The following is a 17113-nucleotide window of genomic DNA, read 5'->3' on the forward strand; positions in this document are numbered from 1 at the left end:
ACACCGATCGGATGAGCACCTATCTCGACTTTGCTGCACATGGTCGCAGTCCCATGCAACTTTCAACTTGCATGGAACCTGTTCGCGGCCCGTTCCTACGGCACATCTCCTCCTCTCCAAGTCGGTAATTCTGATAGCGATCCCACCTGTCTCATAGCACCAAGTCTTATGATCCACCTGAGTCGACCATGATTGGCGAATTCTTGCTATCCCCGGCCCAAGCCAAGATCGTCAAAACTTTCATTGAGAAGGAACCCTCTGGTTCTATACACAAGTATGCTAGAAGAGCGAGATCGAAAGAACAGCAAGTACAAAGGTGAGTTTAGTTGTGTCCTGGAAGAAAGTGCCCTCCATTTCTAGTATGAACCTTCCAAATTACAGCGCCCATGCAGGAGTAAGCCAAGCTAGCCTAAAGATGAAAATACTCCGTCATGCATGCATTTCTAGTCAGGCCCGATTCTTGAGCCAACGATGTAACCTCAGTCAGGAGGACAAACGAATCATCCAAACTACGATCAGTGCTTGAGGAACAATTAGAACGATGCCATAACCGACAGGAGAGAAATACACTTACGTCGACGTCTTCCCAAGCCCGACCCTGGACGTTCGACAGCTCATCCATTGTCATGATCTTGCCGTTGGTGAAGTATCCAGCGTGCACTTTAGCATCAATCTCTACTCTGCTGTCCGCAGGAATCAGCTCGTCTGGCAGTTCGATGCGCTCGATAATAGGAATGCCTTGTTCGACAATGGCATCGTGCTACACATTTCGTCAGCTGGAAAGTTCTTTGTGATCAATCTTGAAGTCAAATCATGAGCGTGGTCTTAACCATGGACTTGTGGATCGTTTGAGGTGACGGGACACTCACTTTCATGCTACAGAAATAGTTAGCCAAGGTCGTACCGTGTTTAGCAGCAAAGGTTTAACAAATCAAATGGGTCTTTGTGGACTTACTTCGACATGCTCAACATTCTGTCAATCTTGGAGATACCAAGCCAATGGAGGATGTCAGGCATCAGAGCTTGGAAGCGCATATCCTTGACGCCAGCAATGTTCTCTGTACGTTTAAAGTACTCACTCGCGCGGTCGGCGCCACGTTTTCTTGCATTGTATACAAGATATTTTGTGACCTGCCCTATTAATATTTGCATTCTGAAGAATGGTGCTGACAGAATACTTACCTCTCCAAGAGCTCTACCTTCCTTACGGAAGTATATAACGACGCCAGAACCTCCGTTCTGAGCCTCCTTGACTGCCTCTTCAATGCCAAATGTCAGGTAGGGTCTGCAGGTACAAATATCTGAGCCGAAAACGTCCGAACCATTGCATCTGCTTGCGTTAGTGATTGTCGTCTTTGAAGAGATTCCATGCTTACTCATCGTGAATACGCAAGGCAAGCTTGACATTAGGATCAGACATCTTGGCAGGATCACCAAAGCAGTATACGGTCAAACCTCCAATTGGGGGCAGGAAAGTCTTGATGTCTCCTCGAGTGATAAGCTCAGGGTACGAACCACCAGTGTGTTCGAAGAGAGAACGTCTGAGTACTCCCTCATCAATACCAAAGCGCTCCGCAACTCCAGGAAGGTACCAAACTGGTTCGACAGCGAACTTTGTCACTGCAAGCTCGCCAGACTCATTGATACAGATTTTGCCATCAGGCACCAATCTACCCTTTCTGACACTTTCCTCGATCTCGGGGAGCTTCATGTGCGCCTTAGTGATGGCAATTGTAGGCCTGATGTCGACGTCTTCCTTTTGAATGATATCCTTGAAGAGCCATGGTGCAAGATGTCCCAAGGGATCCATTGCAACAATCTTCTTCGGATCAGCCCTACAGAATCGTGTCAGCGCTGAACACAACAGCAGAGTGACGTTATGGCTTCTGACCATTGAGGAAAGGGACCAATGTTGGCAGCTGGCTCAGTGTTGGTAAAATCCGGGCGGTGGTCGGTGTTGAGATTCTTGCTCGCCACGGCCAGTGCATTGTCTTTACGCAGAGGACGTTAGCACTATTTCTTCTTCAAAACACGAAGCTATCCATCCAAAAGGAACCGCAATGGGAATCTAAGGTGTCGTGCGGATCTTCATGTGCACTGGACGGTGATTACGTACATATAGCATAGGAACCGCCATGAGCACCAATGGCGTTTCGTCTTCTAATTGAACTGGGGTTTCTCGAAACGACCACCGGGCCTCGAAGAGAAGGGTCTTTGTTTCCCCAATCCATGGGGAGAGGGTCGACACCAGCCTGACCGGGGTACGAGGTAAGAATGATCTTGGAGGTCGTGCTAGATCTACGGCCCGACTCTTGTACAACTGCTAGATCAGGACTCGAAGGCACATCTTCAGGAACAACCGGGTTTGTCTGATGCACCTTGTTTCGCTCGGCAGCAGCAGGATCGAAGGTCAAGTCCTTGACCTGCTTAACTCCAGCAAGGATATTCACCCGCCCGTTGATGGCATCTACAGCAGCAGCAAGATGGGTGTTTTCCTGCTGGATGGTCTTGAGACTGGCAAGAATTTCTTGCAGAATAGCAGCATCGCCGCCTACGCCGTTAGTCTTTTCCATATTGCGAGCGGTGTGCTTGAGTGGAGATGGCTGTCGATTGTCAATCTAACGAGACTGAAGGTTGAGAGGAGGAAGCGTGTGTGTGTGTGTGTGTCTTGGTACAAAGGGGTCATGGACATCAACAGCTGTCGACAAAGGAACATTGCTCACACTGTCCATTCCCCGCTATCATAGAGCATGTGATTATGATAAGGTAAGGTTACCTATCTAGGCACGGAATTCGGGTACCTGCCTTCTCCTGTTTCATAGGCGATCACGCCCTCGGGCAAGGTGATTGATATCGTAAACATCGAGGGCCGGTTTTACAAATCGAATAGATCAAGCAGATAACACACGTGCTTATGCTACGAAAGGAAGCTGGATCAACGGTCAGAAAGCGTCAAAGGCCCCGACCGCTCAGCTCCGAAGGCAAGTCTTATCAACCCCGCTATGGACATTAGCCAACATCATTCGTGCTGATAGTCGCTTGACTTGTCAAGTAAGCTGTTGAGCCAACAGACGCTTTCGAACAGCACTCTCCCTTTGTATCAGAAAGGAGCATCTTCAGATCTGTCTGCTGCACATCCGGTGGACATTCCTCGAGCAGCTGTATTGTCTACTCTAGATGTCGTGGTAAAAGTGGGGCATGTGTTTGCCCCGCAACCGAGTGAATCATGTAGAATCGCGGCGGGAGCGAGCCTAAACGCCGGTGTAAAGTGCAACACGTCAGATTCTCTAACTTGAGCCTTGCGAAACTTCGTCGGCGTCTACAACCTTGCATACGCGCACATCGCACTCAACTAGCTGTCATGGTATTGAATTTGCCTAATCGTCTTCCTGACCGCGCATGCTCACACTAAGCAGGGCAAACGCAAGTCGGCTAGCAAGCCGGAGGGCAAGAAGAAGGTGCGCAGAATCATGCGCAGTACCGATGGCCGCGAGTGCACGACTAACACCACAATAGCGCGAGACTCTTTCCACGACCTTCCAGTGCCTGTTTTGCAATCACGAGAACTCCGTCTCGGTCAAGATCGACAAGAAAGCCAGCACAGGCGAATTGACGTGTAAGGTCTGCGGACAAACATTCCAAACCGTGACCAACTGTACGTCTTCGAGAGAGGGAGATGAACAATTCATGCAAGAATCGCCTTAACATTTGCCATGCAGACCTCAGCGCGCCCATTGACGTTTACTCGGATTGGGTGGATGCTTGCGATTCCGTAGCCAAGCAAGCTGCCCAGAGCACATCACAATCACGAAGAGACCCATACAGCGGCACTGCATCTCAATCGAATTTGCAGGGATCCCGCAATGCTGCCCCAGCAGACGACGGTTTCATTGACGACGACGAGCTGGACGCAGAGGCAGATTACGCGGAAGAGTGAGAGCTGTCGAACACTACAAATAGCACAGCAGCTCAGCAGTGCCCTAATACACAAGGCTAAAAGCCGATTTTGGTTCGGGGGGCTCCGATATGGAGAGGAGTTCACGGCACGATACACCGAGGCGCTTGGCATCATACACGGATTGACACAGAAGAGCATGACATGGATTCATCATATGGATTGAGAGCTAATGCCATAGGCGCAGATGCTGGTATCCTGTCCTAGCTGCGTGGTAAATTGGATGATTGACCGTCCTACAGTGTGTAGAAGCGGTCACCAAAGTCTCCGAGACCTGGAACGATGTAGCTACTCATAACATTAGCGCCCAACTCCAAACAGCAGCAGCATTAGACTCACTTCTTCTCGTCCAAGCCCTCATCGATGAAAGCGGTGACAATTCTCACTTTGGGGAACTTTTCTGCAAAGTTGTCGGCACCCTCGGGGCTGGCAATGAGATTGAGGAAGAGGATGCGATCCTCCGGCACACCCTTTTGTCTCAAAACTTCGACAGCCATCAGTGCAGATCCGCCTGCGTACAAGTCAGTTCGGAAAGGACGACCCAATTTTCAGGTCATGGCGTACCGGTAGCGAGCATGGGGTCCAGCAGGAGAACCCATCTGTCCTTGATGTCTTCGGGGAGCTTTTCGTAGAAGAGACGAGGCTGGCTGGTCTCCTCGTCTCGTTGAATCAGAATCTTGCCAATGCGTACACTTCTGCAGCAATCACGGAGACCCTGCTCCATGGACTCGCCGGCGCGCATAATGCTGACACCGCATATCTTTCCCTCGAACTTGACACCATTGTAATGACGGCCGACGGGAGTGGTGATCTCTTGCTGGATGACTGGCAGGTGGTTCAAGCCTTCTTCAACGAGCAGACGAATGATGCGATTCGAGTAGAATATAAAGTCGGCACGGTTGGTACGGTGGTCGCGGATCATACTGCTCAAGGTGTTGGCGGGGATTGACTCGAAACGTCTTCAGCAAGGGACACACCTACGTCAGCAGAGCTATGAGCTGAGGTGTCTGCGGGAGGACGTGGACGTTGTCATGGCGGACTTTCTTCGAGACGGTTGCAGTAGGCTTTTCACCTTCAGCGCGGTAGTTGGGTCCTAGGCATTGAGAAGGGGCGTTGGACTTGTCCGACATGGCGAAGGAGGGTATCTAGGTTCGGAAGACGTAGGGGGGCGGGGCTTGAGAAGATGAGCAAATAGGTGTTGAATTGAGGAAGGAGCGAATGACAGCTGATAAGTAAACAGGAACTTTCTTATCAGTCAAAGTGTCGTGTGCCCCGCAGCAGCGGCCAGCTCTGAGAGTCTGAGCTCACAAGTCGCTCTGTGGCTGAAAGTGAAGCCCAAGCCCAAGAAGATTGGACCCTGTCGCCGACCGTCGACTAACCCAAGTGTCTTGTCGTTTGCCCTTGCTCGGCTTGCCGTGGCGACCTGTGACTTTGTTGATGTCCGTCTGCGCCATCCTACGCCAACGACGACAACTTGATCGCATCGGTTACTGCTCATTGTCGCATTACATTCGCTCTGATAACAACCATGAGAAACTGCTATTAGTTCCACCGCCATCACTGCCACCGATTGGTTACCTCCAGAAGCCTAATCACCAGACTTTTAAAAGCCTCTTGTTCATTTTAATGTTCACTCCTCGACCACCCTAGACTTCTCTGGTCTGATGCCACCCTATGGTCCCTCTGCATCCTCCTAGATTGCTACCTGCAGACATCCACCCTCCAATATGACGACCCTCCCTGAATCTTCGAGCTACGCCAACGGTGACCGTCGCAAAAGATCTGTGGTCACTTACGGGAGACCTGCTCGCAATCCTACCTTCTCGGCCAACAGTGTCAAGAATTTCTACGATGAATCGAGGAATGCTGTTTCGCCGTCCAAGCTAAAGCGGCCTACTGCCACGGCCACCAGAAAGATCAAGGACACAGACGACGAGTTCGACATCCCAATGTCTGACGAAGAGGCTATGCCCGTACCTCCAAAGACAAAAAATCCTCACAAGACTCCAATCAAGGCTAGTCAGGTTGTTGTTGCTGCTAAGCTCAAAGAGGACGATGACCTAAAGTCGGCCTCACCGTGCAAGCGCAAAAGAACAACATCGCAACTCCAAACATCTTCAAAGAAATCTCCAGTCGCGAGAGCCGGCACGAAAGAGCTGCCAAGCGCAGTGGTCAAGAGCATTGCTGTTGATGCGTCTCATTCACGTCGGTCTAGAAGACAGATTGCTGCTGGAGCCTCTGTGACCTCTGTGCCCTCGTCACTGCATACAGGCCTCGACGTTGAGCAAAGAGCACCGTCCGTCAAGTTTACCAAGAAGTCTGCTTGCCCGCTGTCTCCAGTAGTGGCGTCACCTACTAGCCCTGCGGATTCAGTATCGAGCATCTCTACAACACCAAAACAAACGAAACTCTGGCACGAGCTGTTGACCTCGGACCCTCCTGACGTGGACGCTCATCAGCCAAACATCGATTCTGCGCAGCTTTCACATAATCATGTTTCGGTTCAAACAACCGTGTCCAATTCGCATCCCCACGTCGCTCCAAATATCCACAGAGCTCGAATCGTCGATCATCTAAAAAAGAATGCAAGCAGTGATGAGAGCTCTGACGACGAGTCACATGAGCAAGTAGCAGGACTGATATCTAAAGATATGGAAGATTACAACCAATCCGCGCAATCTGTACTTCAAGAACCAACACAGCATTCTCAATCGCAGGGCCGACAACAAACACAGCCATCATCAATCAGCCAAGGAACCAAGAAGGTAACCTATGCGCGGTCGCGAACATATCTACAGGACAGTCTCGAAGACATGATATTCGGTGATCTACCCATCGATGCTACTGAGCGTCCTGCGGTAAGTGCTCGGCGACTCAAAGCTCCGCCTACGGCCAAATCGAAGTCCCTGATCGACCACAACCTTGAATCAGATGAGGACAACTCGCAAGGAATTCGAAGCATACATGATCTCCGAGCAGCTGGAAACAAAAGCAGGTTCTTAGACGATGTCACACGTCTGATTGACGAAATCAAGGGTCCAAGTCCTTCATCAAGATCCCAAAGACGTATGGCACTCATGGATCTTTCTAGTACGCTCACCGACAGCAGCTTTGTCTCTCGTTTCATTGAGCATGGATTTGATACAAGCATAATTGCTCAGTTTCAATATGCTGGCCTAGACATCCTAGCTGATATGTTGCTATGCGTCGTCTTGACGAGAATAGCACAAGCGTCTGCTTCACTTCTTCGAGGAGGTGTGCTAGAATTCCTTACACCATACCTCGATGATACCAGGGACATCGCTCAGCTTGCGCGAGAGAGGAAGAGCAATATGTCCAAGGTTGGGCAGTCCGATTACCTTGAGTTTATGGAAAAAGTCAGGACTGGTGACGTCTGGGAAAGCTGTTCACCGGAGTACTTGTCTCCCTGTTCGGTCGCTCTGATGAGCATTGATGTTATCGTCGTTACTCACAGACGTAACAAGCATACTGGCGCCATTCTCTCTCCTACTACTGCATCCAAGCTTGTCAATCTGGCAACCGGCCACGGGTCAGAGCCCGAATTGGACTTACAAGCCGTTACTAATCGGGCGTTGTCCGCTCTTGAGGCTGCCACTACTCTTGACATTGAGAGTGCGTCGTCGGATGTTTGGTCAGTCGAAACACTCTCACGAGTCGCTTCCGCCCTGCCCAAGCTTCTCGGCGGATCAAAGCATTCGAAAGGACTTGCGCTACGTTTCTGCTGCTCCGTGACCAACAATAACGAAGACAACAGCAGCGTGTTCTGTGAACTTCATACTATAGACCTGGTTGTGTCATTGATCATTGAATACTTCAATTCGCGCCAGAATCAAGGCACAGAGGCGGCCGGGTCTAATCATGATCTGTTAGTCCTCGCGCTTGGGCTGATGATCAACTTGACCAGCGTAAGCCAAACCGCTCGCGAACGCACTGCTAACACGAAGGATGGGGGACTGGCTACACTTGTAAGCATCTTCGTCAGAGGCCAAGAGCATGCAGCAGAGAGTCAATCCGAAGAAGAGATGCAGGCCAGCATTCCATATGGCTGGCTGTCAGTCCTCCTTGGCTACGTTTGCTTGGACAGGACTGCAAGGACCAAGATTTGTGATGAGTTGCCTGGCAAGAATGGAGAGGTTCTGGTGGATGCTGTGGAGGTGATGGCTCTGATGAGCCAGCAAGTGGACAGTCAAGCAACAGAGGAAAGGGAAGAGACGACGTCGGGATTCACACAGACGCTGCTGGCGCTCGTCGACCGTCTTCGCAATGGCGCATAATTAATAGACCACGAGACATGACAGTAGACAGGATGATACCCATGGGAATGTACTTTATTTGTTAACTCAAAACGTTGAACAAGCACGTTGTGCAGCGATCTAGGCCCGGATATTCGACAAACAAAGCGAATTTCTCGCAAGTAACTGATTAGGCGTATGTTTGACAAGCTTACGCTGGCGTGAAGCAGTTGGAACAAATGCTACACAAATAGTGTTGAAAGTGTGGGCAATTTCGATCAAGTAATGGAGAGTTGTTCTGACCACTCAAACAAGCGTTTACAGCGTTTTAGGCTTCCGTCACCGCTCCCCCAATAGCGCCGCCAATCGGCTGCCAGCTCCCAAACTGCTTTTGTTCTTCCAAAAGAGCAGGTCGTCGCCGTCGCTAGTTGCAGCTGCTGCTTAGCCAAAACTACAGCAACGTATAGAGAGATCTCTCTCTTCCACCTGCAACCTCACGGTAGACACATTGCCATCACAACGCACTCCGGAACCTCCAAGTGTCTGCTCCGAATATAACCAACGAAGCAATCCACTAGGCCTTCTTGCATTCCATCGCAATAGTGACAAGTCCACCGACGCCCGCAACCCGCAAACCTCGCACCCTTCACCAGTCGCGTGTAGACAGAAAGAGCTCGGACATAATGCCCCCACAACAGAAGCAAAGAAAGATGGCCGTCGTTGGCAGCAGATCAGTGGGTAAGCTATGCCATGGCGATGCTACGACCACTGAAGACAGCTAGCTGATACGTCCCAGGCAAGAGTTCGCTCACTGTTCAGTTCGTTGATGGCCACTTTGTCGACTCGTACTACCCTACGATCGAGAATACCTTCTCCAAGGTCATCAAGCACAAGAACCAAGACTTCGCTGTAGAGATCATCGACACTGCAGGACAGGTACGCTTTGAGCAAGCATTTCCGCAACCTGCATGAGCAAAGCTGACAGCCGAGCACAAAAGGACGAATACACAATCCTCAACAGCAAGCACTTCATTGGCATCCACGGATATATGATTGTTTACAGCGTCGGCAGCAAGCAGAGTTTCGAGATGGTCAGGATTATCCGCGATAAGATCTTGAACCACATGGTATGCTTCCCCGATACACGTCGCCACCTTGCATGGCTCTAACACAACTTCTAGGGTGCTGAGTCAATCCCATTGATCATCGTCGGAAACAAGTCTGATCTTCGCCCCGAGCAACGTCAAGTCAAGGCTGAGGATGGTCGCAAGCTGGCTGAGGAGCTCGGCTGTGGCTGGACAGAAGCAAGTGCCAGATTCAACGAGAACGTCGGCAAGGCCTTTGAAGGCATGGTTGCCGAGATCGAGAAGGGCCAGGAAGCTGGTCAGCCCAAGGAGGGCAAGAATTGTAATGTCATGTAAGAGGTCATCGCGGCAAGACACTTGTTAGGTACGTTGCCATGGCTTGACGGTGCTATGGCATACGCAATTGCTGGCTACGTGTAGATGGGTATGGACAAGGATCAGACACGAACTGGGTCGAGATCAGGCGACATCCGCATTACTGGGGGATTATCATCTTGCTTTTGCTGGAGTTTTCATAGGCGCAACTAATGCTTCGGGATAGGTTCATGGACAATGGGAGGCATCGGCATAATACAAGGGCTCACTTTGAAACTACGGTCTAGCTTGACTGTTATCAGGATGTGAAATCGTGAAGTAGACACAAAAGCGTCCGGACACCTCAATTGGTCTCGCTCGATCAAAGTGAGGATCATACCAATACGGCGAACTCGGTCAAAGGTGGACCATTCTGCGATTCCGCCTTTCAGTATACGACGATAGGTACGCAATCGATGTACGCCTGACGCATGTGAGACACATTTGGAGAGCAGTCGCGTAATAGCCCGCCGTATCTCGTGACATGAGAGCGAGTGCCGGTGAAACGTTCGTTCCCTCGTGTGCCTAACTGTGTTACTCACGCTCTCTTCCAATCACGAAAGCAGAGCGACAACGGGCTGTGGCAAGACCTAATATCAACAGACTGATGCGGGAAGTCGATGGGAAGGCGTATTTCGGTGGCATCGCTGCATATCCATCTCTTCGCAACGAGAAATCGACCAGGAGTGACAGTATTCCGCACATGGGAAACATCTATCAAGAGACAGAGACTCGAAAACGCTCTAGCAATGTATCTATGCCAGGGTCCAATACTTCTGCGGAGGCTGCGCAAGTAGAGAAAGCACAACACCAACCTTTCCTCAGACTTCGTCAGGCGAATGCATCAGACGGTGAATTGTTGAGTGTCCAAAACTCACAATCAGCGTGGAAAGTGATTGCATCAAATGCTGAATAGACAAACATGGAAGTCCTGGTCGAGTGATGGAGGTCTTGTGGTGGAGGAGACCATCGAAGGACCGAGCACGGTCGGGCTTGGCAGTGCCGGGATTTTCCACGAAGCACGCACACAGCCCGAAAATTGGCAGACCCCCAAGTTCAGCTGGACAGGCTGAGATTGATCTTCTTCCTTTGTGACGACCTTTTTTACATCCATCCACAGACACAATCATGGCTGTCGGCAAGAACAAGAGATTGTCCAAGGGCAAGAAGGGCTTGAAGAAGCGCACCGACCCGTGAGTGAAGACGAATCGCTGCGCAACACACCATCGACAATCAAAGCCGACAACAACCACTACACACCCGCGCGCGCATATCAACACACGAACCTTTGACTGACATGACTGCGCCTATAGCTTCGCCAAGAAGGACTGGTACAACCTCAAGGCCCCTTCCACCTTCGCCATCAGAGAGTACGTTCAAATCGCCAATCCGACTTCCGGCCGCCACTGGACGAAAAGAAAAGTCTTTACTAACATTTCCTAAGTGTTGGCAAGACCCTCGTCAACCGCACCACCGGTCTCAAGAACGCCAACGACGCTCTTAAGGGCCGTATCTTCGAGGTTTCGCTCGCCGATCTCCAGAAGGATGAAGACCACTCTTTCCGCAAGGTCCGTCTGAGAGTCGACGAGGTTCAGGGCAAGAACTGCCTGACCAACTTCCACGGTCTCGACTTCACTTCCGACAAGCTCCGCTCGCTTGTTCGCAAGTGGCAGTCCCTGATCGAGGCCAACGTTGTCGTCAAGACCACCGACGACTACCTCCTCCGCCTGTTCTGCATCGCCTTCACCAAGAGACGCCCCAACCAGATCAAGAAGACCACATACGCCCGCAGCTCGCAAATCAGACAAATCCGCAAGAAGATGACCGACATCATGCAGCGTGAGGCCAGCAGCTGCACCCTCTCCCAGCTTACCCAGAAGCTCATCCCCGAGGTTATCGGCCGCGAGATCGAGAAGTCCACCCAGGGCATCTACCCCCTCCAGAACGTCCACGTCCGCAAGGTCAAGCTCCTCAAGTCGCCCAAGTTCGACCTCGGTGCTCTCCTTAACCTCCACGGCGAGTCCAACACCGACGAGTCCGGCCAGAAGGTGCGTTCAATTCTGGAATATTCACATTCTCTATATTTAATACTGACTTCACCTAGGTTGAGCGTGAGTTCAAGGAGACCGTCCTCGAGAGCGTGTAAGCATCTGATGAATGGAACAAGATGGGTTGGAGTTTGCTTGACACGATGTTGCCGGCGTTCGACGTGGAAAAGGAATGCTTTAGGCATCTTCGTGTTAGCTACTTTTCATGGCAAAAAAAGAATCGTCAAAAGCCTTCCGAATTTTCCAATTTCAGTTTTATGATACCACGCACAACACATCTTCTCGACACTTCCGCTCGAACGACTTTATTTGATTTGGAAACAAGCTTGATATGATTCAGCTTTTATATACAATACTATTCTGCGTCTTGCAAGAAGTCGACCACGGCTAATCACATGTGTTAGTCCATGACGTACCCGTATGTACTGCTGCGACTTACCGTCTCTAAATTCTTGAGGCTTCTCGCTGATGACCCAATGTCCGCTATCAACATCTGCGACCTTGAAAGTAGGAAAGAATCTCCCAACGATTGGGAGTGTTTCGTCTGCCACATAATGGCTCTTTGTTCCTCTAACGAACAGAGTTGGACCCTCCCATCGCGCCTCTTCAGGGTCCTTGAAGGGGAAGTCGGCCATGTTATCGAGAGCGCTTGCTAGGTACTTGACAGGTATGCGAAACCTCTGGATACCGTCCTTGCCACGGGCGAGGTTGGTCAGGAGGAACTGGCGCACACCAATATTCGGTTCAAATTCGGCCAGGATGGCATCAGCCTCGGACTGCTTCTGTATGTTTGCGTCTTCGATCTTGCGCATGGCCTGGATGTACTTTCCAAAGTCGCTCTTCAAGGCTGCGTCGACTGGTGCATTGTCGACAGGGATCAAACTCGAGATCTTCACCTTGCCACGTAGTGCGACTGCCATGACTGTTTTGGCGCCCCTTATCCATTGTCAACCTCTTTCTCTGCAATACCAGATTGTCGGCTATCGTGGGAGACGTACATGGAGTGGCCGATCAGCGCAGGACGCTCAATTTTGTGCTCTTGTAAGAAGCCTTCGACATCCTCAGCGAGAGCAGTGTAGTCGTGTCTTGGATCGTGAGGCGATTCGCCGTGGTTGCGCAAGTCCTGAGAAGGCACTATCAGAGGTGGTGGTCGCAGATGTATCGAGAGGACGAGGTTACAATGGCGTAGACGGGACGGTTGAGATCACGAGCAAACACTCTGTACCATAGTCAGTACTGTACCCTATCAGCAATAAGATGTATTCTCACTTGCTCATGCTCCGGTTGTTCTTCCTGGAGCCAAAGAGGCCATGGATGAAGACAATCGGATCCTTTTTGGCGTCAGGCTTCTCGGCCTCGTAAAAGTCGTAGGCGAGCTTCAGGTTGGCATTGGTCGGGCTCGACGAGAAGGCGCGTGTACTGAGCGGTTGGAATGCGAGTCGCGATCCCGCAAACAATCTTGTTGCCAGCATCTTTGAATGGTACAAGTCACATCGTGACCGACCTTGAACAATTGCTGACGGAAATTGTTTCGGATGTTAGGGTTAGGAGGCTCTCCGCGGGCCGAGCCGAAGCTTAGACCGCTTGATCGTCATGATGATTGTGTTTCTTTTCAAATGCTGATGCAACTTTTATCGACAACCATTTCGAACAAAGTTATCAATAATATGAAGCGAGAATACCCGAACGACGATTATTCCTCCTCAAAGAGGCAGAGAAGCTATGGAAATGATGGTCACTCGGACTACCGGCCACGAAACCTGCATCTTCAGCCGCGACACCCCAAGAACTCATCACAATCACATCAGCAAACCGGTCCTCTACCTGATCCTACGAAACATCTAGAGTCACTGCTCAAGACTTTGGTCAACCATCGAGATTCCACGAGAAAACTCCTCGGTCATGAGGCCTACGAGAGTGCGGTCAAATTGTCGAAATCACTCTCCTCTATCAATACAGCCACTGCATCACTAGACTTGTTCCAATCTCCCACCATCACAGGCTCAGAAGTCAGCTCTCAGAATCCGGCTGTATCAATCTCCACCACATGTCAGAAATTGTCTCTGCCTGCACTCCCTCAAGTCCCCGATGGTCCTTATTCTCGAGCGCCCTTTGTGCACAAGTCTAGCAGTCAGCATGATCGTACCTCGGCAGTTGGCGATATGACATATGAGCGTCTGGAGTTTCTCGGAGATGCCTACCTGGAGGTCATTGCCACTCGCCTCATCTTTTCCCGCTACCCTCACCTTGCCGCAGGTCGTCAAGCACAAATACGCGAGCGTCTGGTCAAAAACGACACACTAACTCACTTCGGCATGGCCTACAACTTCCAAGACCGTCTCAAAGCCGGAGAAGGTGAGCGAGAACTCGCAAAGGCCTCCGGAAAGATTCTAGCAGATGTTTTCGAGGCCTACGTGGCCGCTGTGATCCTTTCTGATCCAGTGGACGGGTTCAAGCGTGCAGAGACTTGGCTCACTGAGCTCTGGGCACCCATCTTACTCAGAGAATTTGGTCCGATAAGTTCGGATGGTGGTGCCACATTCAACGAGTACAACCAAAACGCTAAACAGGAGCTTCAACAAAGGATCGTTGGCAGGGATGTCAAACTTGAGTATCTCGAGAATCGACCGATGGAGCAGACCAAACACATTCAAAGGTACTTTGTTAGTCTTTTCCTGACAGGCTGGGGCTACGAAAAACAGCTCCTAGGCTCTGGTGAAGGCCAGAACAAGGTCGAGGCAGGAAACCGCGCCGCTATGGACGCCATGGTGAAAAGCAAGGACATTGTCGAGGAAGCTACTAATAAGCTCAGCGCTTTGCGAGAGCAGAGGAGGTTGGAGGCTGCCGCCAAAGATCTCGACACCAACACCAAGCAGAAGTAGAAGCTGTGCGTGGCATTAGAGTTAACATTTCTATATCTGCATAACTCCCCCCATTTCAGGCAACAATCAAGTTGAGGTGAGCAACATTCAGCAGCACGACCGGTACTTGCTTCGAGCTCCAGTCACGCGTATATCTACGAAAGTTGGTCTGAGAAGAAATCTTCTGGTTTCTGGTCATCGCAGATCTCAACGCCAGTAATCACAAGTATCGCTGGGCATGTCGTCAGCAGTCACCGAACAAGGTCGACCTGATGTGTTTCTGCGTGATTGAACTTTGTTGTATTAGGTCTCCGTAACGTGGCTTATCAAACCCTGCCTACTTCCTTTCTCAATCTGCCTGCCGCACTAGTCGGTGGTGCCTCTGGCCAACTGTCGACCGCTCCTTCGACTTCGTCCAAGAAGCTCCCACTGTTGTGTATCGAAGTTCCACCCAGCACCACCCTCACACCAGGGCTACTGGCATTGACCTGTGCGACCATTCTGGCCTCTTCATAGGTTGCACCACCAATCATGAACACGATGACGTCCTGAGGCTTATCCCTTGTAGTGCCTCCACCTTCAACGAAAGGATACTGGTTGTCACGGAGACGGCCCTTTATCAGATCCTGTAACGTCGTCTCCAGGCGTGGCGAGTGTTGTGTGTATACATTCTCTACGCCACCAAGACCTCTGTTGAAACGCTCCCTGGCGCCCTGGAATATGGAGGAAGGCTGGAAAAGATCCGGAATGACGCCAGTCTGTGGTAACGACTGCAAGGAATGCGCATATGTGAGAAGCTTGGGAATCAGGTTGATCCGATGGCGAGAGAGGCCTCCAGCGACCGCAAGAAGGTCCATAAGCGCTGGTGTCGAATTTGAAGGGTGAGAAGCATATCGAAGGGCGTAAATTGCCACCAAACGTAGCTTGTTATCAGGAGGTGTTTTCGGATTCTGGATGAGTCGCTGCAGGGTCTTCAAATCGTTCGAGTGGTTCTCGTTACAGGCAAGACTTTGTTCCAGCTCGCTGATGTCCAGCAAGTTCTCCTCCCCAACTCTGCGACTGAGCTCTGTCACCAGAGTCACATGCTTCGTCACGTTTCCAGAAAGGCGGCGGAACTCTGGATAATCCTCGACGAAACGCTTCATATCCTCGATAGACTCAAGCTTGTGACTAGATTGCTGCTTCGAGGCGAATTGTTCTACGTAGTCTTTGGCATTCTGACCGAGATCACCGAAATTGAGGTACATGTTCTTCTTGAAGAACGGATCTTGGTCTTGGCTGATGAAGATTTCCTAAGAAGTTCAGCAAGTTCATCAGTATGATATTGAGTGAAAATACACACCTTGAATTCTGGTCGAACGTCCGGTACATGACTGAGGTCCACTCTACCATTCTTTATACCCAGAAGCTCGTGCACCATTGCTTGATATGTCCATTGAGTCAACAATGGAGTGACAGGGTCGTCTCTTCGATCAACGATCAGGAGTATAGGGGCTGTATCAGTCTTTCGAAAGTCGAAAAGCTGTTCTTCTTGAGTCATCTGGTAGCGGACTTCTGTCGCTAGCTTTTTCGCAAGTAGACTGTTCTTCTGGAATCGAATCATGGGTCGCTTCTTGAGCGACAACAGCAGAGCAATGACACCATCTGTGGCTCTTGCGAGGGAATCTTGGTTCCACATGTCGGGACTTGAGCTCCAGAGGCGGTGTTCGAGGGCGAGTGAGGTAAGGTCTGGATTGACAACCAAGTAGTCGGCGAAACATTCATGGACAGCTTTTACAACCTCGTGGTCATCTGCTTCGGCAAGACGTTCGAGAGACGACTTTTTGACTATGTTGCTAAAGTCTGGCCTTGTATCAGTCAGAAGATCATTCCATGCAGCTGAGGAAGGCCGAGCATACAGATGTGGTATTCGCCGTATCTTGGTTCGCGGAACTCGTCTATCAAGAATTGGATAGTGTCAGGAGATGGACGCACAAAACAAAGGCAGCGAAGATGGCGCATCTTCTCTCTGTTCTGGTTGTCGAGGCGATCGGTCAGATAGACTTGGTGGTTTAGGAGAGCTGATTGTGTCGTTGCTGATGAGACGACCGAGACCTGGGGCAAACATCAGTCACTGATGGTCGGAAACATGTGAGTTACTAACAGTATCGTTGTCCAGAAGCAGTATCTTCATTTTGGCGGCATTCGAGCCAGTGGCGCCATCTCCGGTCGATACCATCTTGGTAACGTAGCCAGAGATCGCTTGAAACGCGTCCATGACTGCTACGGAGCCGCCAGCAGCTCAGATATGGGAGTGGTATCGGATATATAATAAAGAGGTCTCCCGAAGAGCAGTAAGGCGTTGTCGGACGTTTGGGAAGTGGTCGAGGCGCAAGGTATGATCTTTGTTGTGTCGCAATCGCGAATCAAGGAGTATGACGGTCGAAGCTTCCCTTGGGGCTGGTTGGTGGTCACACCCTGTCTCTCTTCTAGTATATACTCAATAAGTCTGTGATCCACTCGGCGATCAAGAACCTGCTGGCTGTATTATCTGTATAAATGAACACTAGATGGAGGT

General features: G+C 50.6%; 9 protein-coding genes across 9 annotated transcripts; 5 read left to right on the top strand and 4 right to left on the bottom strand.

Annotated features, from left to right (window-relative positions):
- Positions 1 to 208: 208 nt before the first annotated feature.
- AUEXF2481DRAFT_40557 (uncharacterized protein) lies at positions 209 to 2867 on the bottom strand. Its single transcript, XM_013487720.1, has 8 exons — positions 2117 to 2867; positions 1892 to 1991; positions 1377 to 1835; positions 1183 to 1330; positions 956 to 1131; positions 870 to 876; positions 575 to 760; positions 209 to 521 (listed from the first exon to the last, which is right to left on the bottom strand). The coding sequence occupies exons 1-8, from the start codon at positions 2571 to 2573 to the stop codon at positions 516 to 518; spliced, it is 1539 nt and encodes a 512-aa protein (XP_013343174.1). The 5' UTR covers positions 2574 to 2867; the 3' UTR covers positions 209 to 515.
- A 494-nt stretch (positions 2868 to 3361) lies between these two features.
- AUEXF2481DRAFT_30000 (uncharacterized protein) lies at positions 3362 to 3937 on the top strand (the record flags this gene model as incomplete). The annotated part of the gene is made up of 4 exons (XM_013487676.1): positions 3362 to 3364; positions 3417 to 3458; positions 3517 to 3655; positions 3720 to 3937. 4 exons carry the CDS (start codon positions 3362 to 3364, stop codon positions 3935 to 3937), a joined length of 402 nt encoding a protein of 133 aa, XP_013343130.1.
- Positions 3938 to 4140: 203 nt separating this feature from the next.
- Positions 4141 to 5021, bottom strand: AUEXF2481DRAFT_40559 (uncharacterized protein). Its single transcript, XM_013487721.1, has 2 exons — positions 4520 to 5021; positions 4141 to 4466 (listed from the first exon to the last, which is right to left on the bottom strand). The coding sequence occupies exons 1-2, from the start codon at positions 4875 to 4877 to the stop codon at positions 4291 to 4293; spliced, it is 534 nt and encodes a 177-aa protein (XP_013343175.1). The 5' UTR covers positions 4878 to 5021; the 3' UTR covers positions 4141 to 4290.
- Positions 5022 to 5327: 306 nt separating this feature from the next.
- On the top strand, positions 5328 to 8361 carry AUEXF2481DRAFT_40560 (uncharacterized protein). Its single transcript, XM_013487722.1, has one exon. The coding sequence runs from the start codon at positions 5683 to 5685 to the stop codon at positions 8248 to 8250; it is 2568 nt and encodes an 855-aa protein (XP_013343176.1). The 5' UTR covers positions 5328 to 5682; the 3' UTR covers positions 8251 to 8361.
- A 530-nt stretch (positions 8362 to 8891) lies between these two features.
- On the top strand, positions 8892 to 9629 carry AUEXF2481DRAFT_66146 (uncharacterized protein; the record flags this gene model as incomplete). The annotated part of the gene is made up of 4 exons (XM_013487799.1): positions 8892 to 8946; positions 9005 to 9144; positions 9207 to 9335; positions 9390 to 9629. 4 exons carry the CDS (start codon positions 8892 to 8894, stop codon positions 9627 to 9629), a joined length of 564 nt encoding a protein of 187 aa, XP_013343253.1.
- Positions 9630 to 10721: 1092 nt separating this feature from the next.
- Positions 10722 to 11930, top strand: AUEXF2481DRAFT_98221 (uncharacterized protein). The gene is made up of 4 exons (XM_013487854.1): positions 10722 to 10840; positions 10961 to 11017; positions 11092 to 11695; positions 11752 to 11930. The coding sequence occupies exons 1-4, from the start codon at positions 10776 to 10778 to the stop codon at positions 11791 to 11793; spliced, it is 768 nt and encodes a 255-aa protein (XP_013343308.1). The 5' UTR covers positions 10722 to 10775; the 3' UTR covers positions 11794 to 11930.
- Positions 11885 to 13193, bottom strand: AUEXF2481DRAFT_40564 (uncharacterized protein). Its single transcript, XM_013487723.1, has 5 exons — positions 12965 to 13193; positions 12875 to 12914; positions 12694 to 12818; positions 12135 to 12631; positions 11885 to 12082 (listed from the first exon to the last, which is right to left on the bottom strand). The coding sequence occupies exons 1-5, from the start codon at positions 13165 to 13167 to the stop codon at positions 12051 to 12053; spliced, it is 897 nt and encodes a 298-aa protein (XP_013343177.1). The 5' UTR covers positions 13168 to 13193; the 3' UTR covers positions 11885 to 12050.
- A 169-nt stretch (positions 13194 to 13362) lies between these two features.
- Positions 13363 to 14577, top strand: AUEXF2481DRAFT_80308 (uncharacterized protein; the record flags this gene model as incomplete). The annotated part of the gene is made up of 1 exon (XM_013487825.1): positions 13363 to 14577. The coding sequence occupies one exon, from the start codon at positions 13363 to 13365 to the stop codon at positions 14575 to 14577; it is 1215 nt and encodes a 404-aa protein (XP_013343279.1).
- Positions 14578 to 14882: 305 nt separating this feature from the next.
- AUEXF2481DRAFT_5525 (uncharacterized protein) lies at positions 14883 to 16774 on the bottom strand (the record flags this gene model as incomplete). The annotated part of the gene is made up of 4 exons (XM_013487611.1): positions 14883 to 15848; positions 15899 to 16398; positions 16455 to 16650; positions 16700 to 16774. 4 exons carry the CDS (start codon positions 16772 to 16774, stop codon positions 14883 to 14885), a joined length of 1737 nt encoding a protein of 578 aa, XP_013343065.1.
- Between the last annotated feature and the right edge of the window lie 339 nt (positions 16775 to 17113).

The sequence above is a fragment of the Aureobasidium subglaciale genome, assembly GCF_000721755.1.
Source record: "Aureobasidium subglaciale EXF-2481 unplaced genomic scaffold scaffold_12, whole genome shotgun sequence".
Taxonomy (NCBI): domain Eukaryota; kingdom Fungi; phylum Ascomycota; class Dothideomycetes; order Dothideales; family Saccotheciaceae; genus Aureobasidium; species Aureobasidium subglaciale.

Excerpts from the sequence above, each read along its gene's own strand:
- AUEXF2481DRAFT_40560 (XM_013487722.1), top strand. The coding sequence starts at position 5,683 with ATGACGACCCTCCCTGAATCTTCGAGCTACGCCAACGGTGACCGTCGC.
- AUEXF2481DRAFT_40564 (XM_013487723.1), bottom strand. The coding sequence starts at position 13,167 with ATGCTGGCAACAAGATTGTTTGCGGGATCGCGACTCGCATTCCAACCG. Across the intron at positions 12,915-12,964 it reads AACAACCGGAGCATGAGCAA|AGTGTTTGCTCGTGATCTCA; the intron begins GTGAGAATACAT and ends ACTATGGTACAG. Across the intron at positions 12,632-12,693 it reads GCGCTGATCGGCCACTCCAT|GGGCGCCAAAACAGTCATGG; the intron begins GTACGTCTCCCA and ends ACAATGGATAAG.
- AUEXF2481DRAFT_40559 (XM_013487721.1), bottom strand. The coding sequence starts at position 4,877 with ATGATCCGCGACCACCGTACCAACCGTGCCGACTTTATATTCTACTCG. Across the intron at positions 4,467-4,519 it reads GGACCCCATGCTCGCTACCG|GCGGATCTGCACTGATGGCT; the intron begins GTACGCCATGAC and ends ACTTGTACGCAG.
- AUEXF2481DRAFT_40557 (XM_013487720.1), bottom strand. The coding sequence starts at position 2,573 with ATGGAAAAGACTAACGGCGTAGGCGGCGATGCTGCTATTCTGCAAGAA. Across the intron at positions 1,992-2,116 it reads TGGCGGTTCCTATGCTATAT|ACAATGCACTGGCCGTGGCG; the intron begins GTACGTAATCAC and ends CTCTGCGTAAAG. Across the intron at positions 1,132-1,182 it reads AAGGTAGAGCTCTTGGAGAG|GTCACAAAATATCTTGTATA; the intron begins GTAAGTATTCTG and ends TTAATAGGGCAG.
- AUEXF2481DRAFT_98221 (XM_013487854.1), top strand. The coding sequence starts at position 10,776 with ATGGCTGTCGGCAAGAACAAGAGATTGTCCAAGGGCAAGAAGGGCTTG. Across the intron at positions 11,018-11,091 it reads TCCACCTTCGCCATCAGAGA|TGTTGGCAAGACCCTCGTCA; the intron begins GTACGTTCAAAT and ends ACATTTCCTAAG. Across the intron at positions 11,696-11,751 it reads CCGACGAGTCCGGCCAGAAG|GTTGAGCGTGAGTTCAAGGA; the intron begins GTGCGTTCAATT and ends GACTTCACCTAG.